General features: G+C 42.0%; 1 protein-coding gene across 1 annotated transcript in view; it reads left to right on the top strand.

The window, feature by feature from the left end:
* The window catches only part of ZNF277 (zinc finger protein 277), a 492259-nt gene that overhangs the window by 456765 nt on the left and 23414 nt on the right, over positions 1-12080 (top strand). Inside the window, exon 10 of the mRNA XM_069228962.1 lies at positions 7198-7240. Coding sequence (XP_069085063.1) covers positions 7198-7240 — 43 coding nt within the window. The remainder of the gene's footprint in view (positions 1-7197; positions 7241-12080) is intronic.

Below are 12080 nucleotides of genomic sequence, written 5' to 3'. Positions count from 1 at the left end.
GTAACACCAGAAATCTTGAGTTCTTTATCCTTGCTTCCATACCTGATCAAATGTTGTGACTTTGACAAAATAACTTTCCCTATTTCTCTGTTACATTGTTTGCCTAAATGGGAGGGTCAAGTAAGCACAATAAAAAAAATTCTGGCCTGGTAAAATGATCTGTAATACACTGCTACATGTGAAGTGTGGTTGAAGTATTTATTGTAGATCAGCAGATAAATCTTCTATGGTACATTAAAGCAACTGACTTTACATTCAAACGAAGGCACATATAGCGTCTAAGTAAGAATGAGCACACAATCAGTCATATGACAGTAGAACTATGCATCATACTAGTGTATTATTTACACACAGAAAGGGAAGACAGAGCAAACCTGCAGAATGCCAACATGCAGGATGCCACACTGCCCGTGCACTTTTACTAGGTTTTGCGAAATGTGTATTTGTGGGAAGCTGAACTGTACATGGCTTAGTACAGTTACTGTTAGGATAAAACTAGTTTACTTTATATCCCCTTTCTGGTAGTGCAAATGATTCCTCCAACCATTATTCATGCTACTCACCCCTCTTTATATAAGGACCTTGTCACATTTATCCATTAGTATACATTTGGATGGGAATTCACTATAATCACTGAACGCATCCAATGGCTATGGGTTTAAATTAAAGCTAAGTTGTAGATGCACAGCAGGCAATCGTTGCATGGACAAACTGTAGTCTTTCTTCCATGTCAGCCAGATTTGGGTGCTGAATGTAAATCTCCTTCTGGATCTAAAGTGAACTCTGTGCTCAGGAAGTCTTCCCGTTTCTCTGAATGAAGTAAGGCTATTGTATACGAGCCAGATCTTTTGACTTGTTAGCAGCAGAGTGACCTTTAACCAGAACTCACTAGAGCGTTCTTATTGGAAAAGAGTCCAAACTTCTCTTCATCAGCTGACCATTTGCAATTCAGACGCCACCAACTCTCTTAATCTGACCTTAATATTCCAAGCTTTCACTATATTTAGATTTCGAGATATTCTGATCATTGAGTAGCATACAGCCAGTTTATGGACTAGACTCATAGTCCAGCCACAAATAGAGCCCATGAAATGTAATAACTTTCACATAATCTTCCCTACTTAGACGCACACAATCTGAAGTCAGCCATCACTGAAATAGACGACATCCAAATATATCTGCATCAACTATACTTGGTCACTTTACACAGAAATGTAGGCTGGGCAAGTAATAAGATGAGAGCCCTACTGAGGACAATTTCTCCTCTTTTCACGTGTTCACTCTTCTTCTGTCGACCTGTTCATGTTGGATGTCCTTGCATGTTTTTTCTCTGAATACCGTGTCTCAAGGGCTTTACTAGACATGGATCTGTCAGATTCAAATTATGTTTGACATAACTTCACTTCAGGAGAAAATATCTCCCATACCTATTTGTTTTGTTACCTACTAGCATGGATAGCTTCTTCGAGGGAAGGTGCAATTCTACAGCCAAACTTCCAGAGGAAGTTTGGCTGCCCATAGTGAAGGCATGGTAACAATTTAGAGTTGCTTGTATTGCACAGTGTGTGCCAGAGGCTCCAGATGCATGTTTTTAGAGCTAAGACAGTGGTGCATCATCTTCTTCATCTACCAAGAGAACAAATAGTGTGTTCAGAAGATAGCAGCTTTTAAAGAGGTGAAAGATACACTTTAGATCCCAGCCACTTGCAGCTTGGTGTTCCACTCTCCCCAACTCCTAAATAATTGTTTGTACTATCTTTGTCCATGGAAAATCTAAAACCTCATCATCAGATACCAAGAGTACCCCTCTTGATCACCATAACGATCAAGGTAAAATATAAAAACTCATCCGCTCTAAACCTTGAAAAATGGAACAGATCTGTAATCTGTTGGACTTTTTGACTTCTGAAATAGCATCTTGAGATTTCAAGTCAGCAAGCATGCAGCTCCAAGCGGTACTTATTGGCCATTTACACTGAGGTTGTTGTCATTCTCCCTTACAAGCAATGGGAGCTGCAAGCTTTTTTCCTCTGGTTGTACATCAAGTGCTCTTTATTGTTCCAGGATAAGTACACAGTTTATGGAACTGCATTTCCCAAAAGCGGTAGAAATATATTTTCTAATACATTATTTTAACCGTACTCTTTTTGTTTAGGGAACTGATGACAATCAAAAAAGGGCTGGGTCTAAGTGAAAACGATTGCCCTGCCTTGATGAAGGCAGTGTGATTTTCAGGCTGCAAATCAATGTATGTGTAATGATTTATATGGCACGGCAGTGCCAAAAACAGCAAACCTCACTATGTTTTACACATGGTTAAAAAGAAATGAGCAGCAATAAAACATTAGGGAAAAAATCGTAAACTCTTCTCATAACCTAACGCAAATAACCAGGTCTCTACACTCATACCTTTTTCTAAACCCATGCAGATTACAGAGGACATTAAACACCAGTTTGCTATGCAAATCAACAAAAAATGTCAGGTAGTGGTGGTAATTTCCCTCCAGCCCCAATTTCTCTTAAAGGTTTAGCTCAAGTGCTCACCACCGGAGGTCCTACTGCCCACCAACCTCAAAATTATACAGAATTCAAACAAAAATAGGCAATGAGCTCTCAAACAATCATTGTCTTAATGGACTTAATCTATAACATTTTGTGATCTATACAAATATTGTTGGTGAAATTAAATTTATACTGAGTGGTAAACAGCTGGACACATTAGACAACAATTTTCTGAGCGATCCTTGCCTATTTCTGTTTGAATTCTCATTCATGCAAATTAGACAACAAAGTGCATAAGAAATTGATAGTGCAGGTAAAAACCGGTGATACAATGGAACCTAATGGTAGTTTATCAAACTATGTATTAGTATGTAAGGAGAAAATGACCTCAGTTATTATCTATAAGCAGTTTTTCTGTGTGCTAGTATGCTCAACGACAGATGTATGACTTTACCACGCATGCATTTATCACGCATGTAATACAGTGTGTTGACCCATTACATCATTGGTCTGTACCATGCAGTTTTGTTGTAATATCTCACTCTTTCTTTCTCTCTCTCTCTCTCTCTCTGTATATATATCTGAAAACAACATTTTCCTCACCTCAGTCTGTAGAGAAAAGATGAACTGCAGAATGCTTGTGAACAAGGTCGGAGAGAGTGAAACACGTAAATCTTTTTTCTGCCAGAACGAGCATTTCTGAAGGAATTGTGCCAGCACAGTGACCTTGGGGTGTGGTTCATCTTTTCTCTACATAACAAAATGAGGAAAAAGTTGTTTTCAGATATTAATTCGGTGACCCCTGCATAGGAACCCGCACTGGCAGAAAGGAAGGAAGTGCTACATAAGTTGCCATGATGGGGTAAATTCTTTGTGATATATATTTATATATATTAATATATAATATATATATATATATATATATATGTTCACTTTAACCCCTTCGCTGCCAGGACTTTTCCCCTCAGGTGCCAGGCCTTTTTTAGGCTATTTGGGGCAGTTTGCGCTTAGGCCCTCATAACTTTTTGTCCACATAAGATACCCAGGCCAAATTTGCAACTTTTTTTTCCAAACATCCAAGGGATTCTAGAGGTACCCAGAGTTTGTGGGTCCCCTGAAGGAGACCAAGAAATTAGCCAAAATACAGCGAAAATGTAGTTTTTAAAAAACAAAAATGGGAAAAAAGGGCTGCAGAAGAAGGCTTGTGTTTTTTTCCTGAAAATGGCACCAACAAAGGGTTTTTGTTGCTAAAATCACCATCTTCTCAGCTTTCAGGAACAGGCAGACTTGAATCAGAAAACCCAATTTTTCAACACAATTTTGTCATTTTACTTGGACAATACCCCACTTTTACTATTTGTTGTGCTTTCAGCCTCCTTCCAGTTAGTGACAGAAGTGGGTGTGAAACCAATGCTGGATCCCAGAAAGCTAAACATTTCTGAAAGTAGAAAAAATTCCGAATTCAGCAAGGGGTATTTTGTGTCGATCCTAAAAGGGTTTCCTACAGAAAATAACGGCTGAAATAAAAAAATATTGAAATTGAGGTAAACAAAAAGCCATTTTCTCCAAGTTTTACTCTGTAACTTTTTCCTGCGATGTCAGATTTTTGAAAGCAATGTACTGTTACGTCTACTGGACTCTTCTGGTTGCAGGGATATATAGGGCTTGTAGGTTCCTCAAGAACCCTAGGTTCCCAGAGCCAACAAATGAGCTGCACCTTGCAATGGGTTTTCATTCTATACCGGGTAAACAGCAATTTATTTGCTGAAATATAAAGAGTGAAAAATAGGTATCAAGAAAACCTTTGTATTTCCAAAATGGGCACAAAATAAGGTGTTGATAAGCAGTGGTTATTTGCACATCTCTGAATTCTGGGGTGCCCATACTAGCATGTGAATTACAGGGCATTTCTCAAATAGACGTCTTTTTCACACACTATCTTACATTTGGAAGGAAAAAATGTAGAGAAAGACAAGGGGCAATAACACTTGGTTTGCTATTCTGTGTTCCGCCAAGTCTCCCATTAAAAATGGTACCTCACTTGCGTGGGTAGGCCTAATGTTCGCGAGAGGAGACGCAACATGGACACATCACATTTTTACATTGAAATCTGATGTGTTTTTTGCAAAGTACCTAGCTGTAGATTTGGCCTCTAGCTCAGCCGGCACCTAGGGAAACCTACCCAACCTGTGTCTTTTTTAGAACTAGACACCTAGGGGAATCCAGGATTGGGTGACTTGTGGGGCTCTCACCAGGTTCTGTTACCCAGAATCCTTTTCAAACCTCAAAACTCGGCCAAAAAAAACACTTTTTCCAAATATTTCGGTGACAGAAAGTTCTGGAATCTGAGAGGAGCCACAAATTTCCTTCCACCCAGCGTTCCCCCAAGTCTCCCGATAAAAATCGTACCTCACTTGTGTGGGTAGGCCTAGTGCCCCCGAAAGGAAACGCCCCAAATGATAAAATAGTAAACTACCTGTTTTTGCTGGGGGACCTGCGCTTCTGGTTCTGGGCTCAGCAGCCATATAGGGAAACCTACCAAATCCAAACATTTCTGAAAACTACACACCTGAGGAAATCTATGGTGGTGTGACTTGCGTGGATTCCCCAATGTTTTCTTACCCAGAATCCTCACCAAACCTCAAATTTAGCTAACAATTCACATTTTTTCCCACATTTCTGTGTGGGATCCCACTGGGACAAATTTCCTACCACCCAATGTTCCCCTCAGTCTCCCGGTAAAAATGATATCTCACTTGTGTAGGTGGGCCAAGTGCCTGTTACAGGGAAGAGCCAACAATATGTCGAAATTGAGGGCGATCCAAAGCGGGTCCAGAAGGGCAGTTTGAAAAAAAAAGTTTCGGCTGACAAGTGGGGCATCATTTTTATTGGTATAGATGAGACAATGCTGGGTGGTAGGAATTTTGTGGATTCCTGCAGATTCCGGAAGGTTCCATGACAAAAATGTGTGATTTCCTGCAAAGTTGGAGGTTTGCAGGGCATTGTGGGTAAGAAAATGGTGCGGGTGCATGTGAAGCACACCACCCTGGACTCACCCAGATGTTTAGTTTTCAGATGTGTCTAGGTCTTGTGGATTTTTCTACAAAGTACAAAAAGTGCAGCCCTCCCCATTCCAAGTGGGACGATTTTGAGAGTTAGCCAAGCTCTCATGGCCCAAATGTAAAACCAAAACCCTAAATAATCAAATGTCCTCTTTCTTGCTGTGGGATAAGATGTTTTAGTGTGTGGGGGGAGAGATGAAAGACTGTTACCCCCTTCAGTTGGGGTGGGAGCATAACCAGGCCCATACTGGTTGGTAGCTACCACCATTTTTGGCTTTTCTTTAATTCCCTGGCATCTAATAGACTTTCTGCCCTCCCCAGGTAATTGCCCCATCTGCCCACTGGTGGGCAGAACGACTTTGTCCCCACCCTCTTATTTTGAAAAGAAAATCTTCCCTGGTCTCTGGTGGGCTTTCTACCCCCTTGGGGGCAGATGGCCCTTCGCAAAATAGGCCGATCTGCCCCCAAGGGGGGCATATATGTCCAACAGTAATGTGCCCCCATGGGGAGTGAACCTTGCCCAATGAGCGCCCCACCCCACACAAAACACACACATACACACACACCAATCCCTGGTGCCTAAGTGGTTTCTGCTACTTCCCCCCAGGGGCAGATTGGCCTAATAGAAATAGGCCGATCTGCCCCCAAGGGGAGCAGAAACGGCCTAAAATAAATTCCCCCCCACCCCCAGGGGAGTGACCCTTGCCTAAGGGGTCGCTCCTCTTGCGTGAAATTGGTGCCAAAAAAAAAGTCCCCGGTGCCTATCGCCTAGTAAAAATAATAGTTTGGCATTGCCGAAAGATTGTTATTTCTATTGGTCCTGATGAAGCGCCATACGATCCGTAGGGACAATAAGGGCGCAAAACATGTTGACCATGTATACAATTTTGCACTGAAGTTATGAGGGAAACGATCCCTATCTTCTGTTTTTTCTTTTGATGAGTGGAGGATCCTTATTTCTTTTCCGCTCAAGATGTGTTTTTAACCTTGACCAAGTCCCTCTTTTTTTCAATAAAATGTACATTGATGAGGTCCTTGAGCCAATTTTAATCTGACTTTTCTTCTGCATAACAAGGGTTGGTTTGAATTCTTTCCCACCCGTGGTTGTTTGGCATAAGCTGTCACTGAAGATCTCCGGTTGAGTACCCCCTTCTCTATGGGGGTCCGCCAGATATTGCAGTGCCGGTCTGGCGTAATGTGGGCCCTATGATGAAGCATGACATCCAATGGATGTATGAGGAGTTACATTTTTTAATATTAAGTATACTGGAGTTGAACCTGTGTTCATCACTTTCCTTAGGAACTGTACCTTTTTTGATGTTCCACGGTTACTGTGCCAGCAGTGATTTGCACAAGAGTCGAAATTTACAGATGCGCTCATAATTAAGGTATTTTGTTTCAGATGGTGCAATTCATGTCTTGGTGTAGGTGGGAAAGTTTGCATTGCTGGTTTTAGAATATTAATTAAAGAGCCGGAGTTTGGTTCTTTACCTCCGTGCTTTCTTAATATAAAAATGGTGACCGTTCTCTTTGAACTAATGGCCCTTGCCCCTTTTCCTTTTATGACGCTTTATATGTAAAAGGCCGTTGCAATTGTTATTTTGTTTAATATTTAAGTTTATACTTTCCATAGGATCTTCATGGTTTTGACCTTCTTAAAACGAAATCTGACCTCGGTGAGTAGAAAAGCACTCAGTGAAGAATAACATAAATTCCCATTCCATAACACGTTTGCATAGTATACAGTTAAATGGACTTTGCTTTGACCGTTGCTTACCATTTTACTGTTTAAGGATGTCTTTCTTTGTCTTACATAACACCTAAAAAAATTATTTAAAACAAAATCCATTCTAATGCCTGGTAATGTTGTTATGAGAATAATAGTTTTTATGTTTGCCAGTCTCTGTTAACTCCCTCTGTCAACCTGTTCGAGTTCCCCTTATGCTAGGTTCGTTATTATATAAAACGTTCATGGAAGCTGCGACCTTTGTGGTCAGATGCATGTTTTGTTCAAACACAGATTAGGGGGGCAGTTCCTTTTAATAACGTATGTCAAGTACTTCTGTTTGATTGATTAAATCTAAGCCTACTTTGCCAGTACTTTAGGACTGCTTAAAGAGGACATCACCTTTCTAAGCAGAGAACCCTTGTCAGGCTAATAAAACACAAGGAGCAAACAGGAATATGAATGAAATATAGCTTGTAAGCAGAGAACTTTTGTCAATCTAGTAATACACAATGAGCAACCAGGAATGTGAATGAAATATACTTTTATTTGCCGTTCCTGTTGTTCTCAGGGACAATTTGATTGATTGTGCATTAGGCTGAATTAGTTTGCTCACTTCTAGTCCTGACATCATGGTTGCCCTTGCAGCAGTGGGATGTCACACGGGACAATAAGTAGTTGAGAGTATAGGAGTCCTTAGAATTAAGGATTTGTTGACTCTTTAGGGGAGAGATCCAGATTGAGATACTTTGTTTACTTGGTCTCTTGAGGCCACCAACTTAAATTGCAGCTTCCAAGTCAGAAAGTATGATGAAGTGAACTCAGTATCAAGATGCAAGCTCCTGCCTGACACTTCGAAATGTGGCAGCTAAGGAAAAGTCAACTTTCCCAGTTCGCCTTGTCTCACTTATGTGATCATACTCAAGGTTGATTTCATGAAATGGCCCCTCTTTCCATAACCCCATCCTCAGTGACTGTAAAGTCACAACAGTATTGACGTGAAGCTGCCACCCAGTGTCAAGTTTTAATTTCTGACCTCCTTGAAAGATTTATCCTTTTAATAACCATATGTACAGACCCAGATGCACTCTGTTTTAGTTTTAATTGCGTGCAGCTACTTTCCTTTTGCCATCAATAAGCAAAAAAGAATGTTCACATGAAGACGGGGTAGCGCCCCAAAAGTGCTAGCAAAATGAGATCCTACATGGAAATATGATCAACTTTAATGACAGTCAAAACACTTTTAGAATTCCAACTCTGAAAAGTGAGATGTAGAGGGAACAAGAAAAAAGAAAACTACTGTTATTTTGGGAAGTATTAATATGCTCTGCCCACATTGAAGAATCTTCCAAAAATTGGAATTTCCCCATTTTCTTTTGTTGTGTTCTTTTGTCCAGCCTCTTCATCTTCAATTTCTTGAGTACCACAGCTTTGGGAGTAGAAGTGGAGATATAGAAAACTCCACTGGCAACAATGGGGGCTACATACAGTCAGTACCCGAAACAACATTCAGACCAGCAAAGTATGGTAGGTTAGTTGCTTGTATAAACGGCATGAGTGCCAGCTCCATTAGTGATCATTGTGGAATAAAAGAAAAGGGAGATGAAGAACCAGGGTGAGGATATAAAGTGTTAACATTACAAGACAAATGCCCACTGGTCAAAATGGGAAGAAAACTGAATCAGGGGGTGCACCATTCAGGATGGGTGAAACCAGGATTACATTTCATGCAATCTCAGACATAGGAAATTAACTATGTCCAGATGTAGTTAGAAAGAGGAAGCTATAATATTGCTCCGGGCTATAATGGGACTTAATCAAGTTCTGACAATGTCTAAAGATCTTCCTCAAACTTTGGGAGTGTTGATAATTTTCCTTCTACTGTTTTCTTCTACAAAGCTGCATGTGCCAAGCTTTCCAGGTTCTCTGCTGCCAAATTTCCAAGATTTTATGGCATGTCCTTCGATGGCTGGATTGCCATTGGCAGGGTAGATGTTTTTTTAGCCCCTTTAAATATGGCTTGCAGGATCTTGAAAGGCTTTGCTTTTGAATTTTGGTGGACATAGTTTTCCCTCCTTACCTTCCATAACCGATAGCCTGCTGGGCTGCTGGAATCAGTATACTACAGCACCAAACCAGGTCCTCTTCAAGCTAAAAGCATAGGGTTTGATCGATCGGGGACACGCGTGCTGAAGGAGTGAAGCAGAAAACAGGACTCTAAGTTCCAGGAGACCCTCCTCCCTCCCTGGAGGTGGGAGACGTGCTGTGCTGCGCTGCGAATGCGGCTCCACTTCAGGCTCCCAGGGCCTCCGCTGCGCTGGACGAGTGAAGCAGGCAGCAGGCACATAAGTCCCAGGGGACCCTTCTCCCTGTTTTGAGGCAGGCGACTTGCTTTGCCACAAACATGGCTCCTTTTCAGGCTCACTGGGCCCCCGCTGCCCTGGATGCGCTTGCTGAAGGAGGGAAGCAAGCAACAGGACTCTAAGTCCCAGGAGACCTTTCTCCCTGCCTGGAGGTGGGTGACTTGCTGTGTCATGAATGCAGCTTCATTTCAGGCTCCCGCTGTGCGGGACTTGCCTGGGCAAAGACCGGACCAAGAGCAGGCCCGTTTTCGCTTGGAAAATGCTGGGCTGGGCCACCCCCCTCTCAACTGTGACCAGCCAGGTCGTTGTAGTTAGTGACTTCAAGAACTTTCTTTAAATCTTCTGCCTTTTGGGTTGTGATTGGACTAAGTATGTGAATTGTTTAGTGTTGTGAGCTTGCAGATCTTTAAAAAATCGGGAACCATAAACTATTAGTAGCGGCTGACAACCCAACGGCCAACAACACATTGGATGGGTTCTTACAGAAGGCAGTTGGTGCACTTGACAGGGAAATTGAGTCTGCAGAGAGGTGCCGTTCCATTCTACTTCCTACCCAGACGTCCTCAGGCTCAGCATTCCCCTCGATCCATGGATCTATGTAGCGAGGTTTCCATGCTGTTCCAACCTATAACTCCGGGCAATTCTTCACAGTGGATTCCTCCCTCTGTATCTGAAGCATGCTTAGTTAAAGAGGATCCTCCCATAGTCCACCAGTCATTCAGTATGGACATTAGAGGGAAGAGGAAATGGATAGAAAACTCTACCAAGACCAAGTGCTCCCGCATCACAAGCATTCAAGATATTCATCAACAAATTTCAAAAGGGGGCGATAAGGTCTGTTCTGAAGGTACACCCCTCTCACTTATCGAAAGGTTCTCAGAGAAGAGACAGAAACCAGTTTTAGACTGGTTATTTGTGATTGAAGAGGCTTTGGGGAACCTTGCTAAACCATTGAAGTAGGGTTGGCAGATTAGAGTACTGCAGACCAGGTATTTGTCAACTCAGCCCTCCATCTCTGCCAGTTCACTCCAATCTCCAGCATCCACTTCCTCTGTGGTGATGGGGCCTCATGCTTGCACTCTTAGAACTCTGCTCAGACATCCCAGTCCCTTTATTACCGGAGATTACAAAACGTTTATGATCTCAGGGTGCACTGTTCAACTCTACTTATTTACCTTTTTTCTATTTTCTCCCATCATGGCACTTTATGTGGCTTACTGCCAAAGCAAAATGATTGCAAGCATATTGTCAGCAGAGAAATGCACAGAGTGCCTCTGGAATTGACGTAAATAGGAACTCAGTAGTTCTCTACAAGAGGGCCTTACAATGCAAAGTTAGATGGTAAAGCAGTAGCATCATGCAAGCAGCTCAGGAACGCCGGAATCTTAGATCGAATAGCATGGAATGTGACTCTGAATGCCAAGAGCGGCTCTCATGTTTTTGTTGTAATATATGCACCTGCTGCTCAGAGACCCTTTGTAGCCCTTGGAGGCCCTTGGGAAAGGAGAAAAGGAAGAGACACATGTATGTTTATATGTATGTTGTATAGCCACAGACCGCTTAAAAGCAGACAAGAGACCAGGGTACAATTGAAATAGTTTACAATGAGTCAAATATTTTACCTGCTTCATGGTGGCACGAAAAGCCTGTTTTCTTCCACCCCCTGGTGTAAGGACATTGTGGCACACACTCTAATTGTGTCTTAACACTTAGCGCACTCTTCGTTTTCTCCGCTCAACCAGCAACCTCCTCGTCGTCTTTGTGCACCCGTCTATCCATATCTGGGAAAGTTAATGCATCACAAACTGGAAGCTTGGAGACCACCATAAGCCAACACCATCATATTAACCATCTGTGTCAGGTTCCCTATTGGTTGTATTCCAGGGCAGTCGGCAGAAGTATTTAATTTGGCAGATGTGTTCCTTTTGCTGTCTTTAGGTTTTTTTTTTTGCCCCCCAGCAGGGAGCCACAAAACATACATTCAACCTCAAATATGTCTGAATTGTATAGCCAGATGAAGATTCCTTGGGCTTGAAAACTGTGACATATTCCTCTTGTGTCAATTAATGGAAATGTTACTCCGGACCCTTTCCACCGTAAATGATACGTGAGTACCAGCAATGTCAAATAAGACTAGTTCTGCCCCATGAGGATTTCTCTTTTGTTTAATATGGTCACCTAAATGAACACTAAAAAGGAGACAGATATGACACAGGTCTGCTCTAGAGGGTCACTGCTGATTCGTGGGTCACGGTGTTCTTTTGTTTACCCCTCAACTACAAGTAAATTATTAGTACAGTCCATGTGCACAGACCAGAAGGAAGTGGAATGATGAGGTGTTGAGGATATAAGAGAGCACAGTCCACAGGGAATGCAGAATGGGTGAGATGTTGAGGACATAAGGGGGTAAGGGAGTAATTGTGGAAA

This window comes from Pleurodeles waltl, chromosome 4_1, assembly GCF_031143425.1.
Source record: "Pleurodeles waltl isolate 20211129_DDA chromosome 4_1, aPleWal1.hap1.20221129, whole genome shotgun sequence".
Lineage (NCBI taxonomy): Eukaryota > Metazoa > Chordata > Amphibia > Caudata > Salamandridae > Pleurodeles > Pleurodeles waltl.
This window is presented reverse-complemented; position numbering and strand designations above follow the sequence as displayed.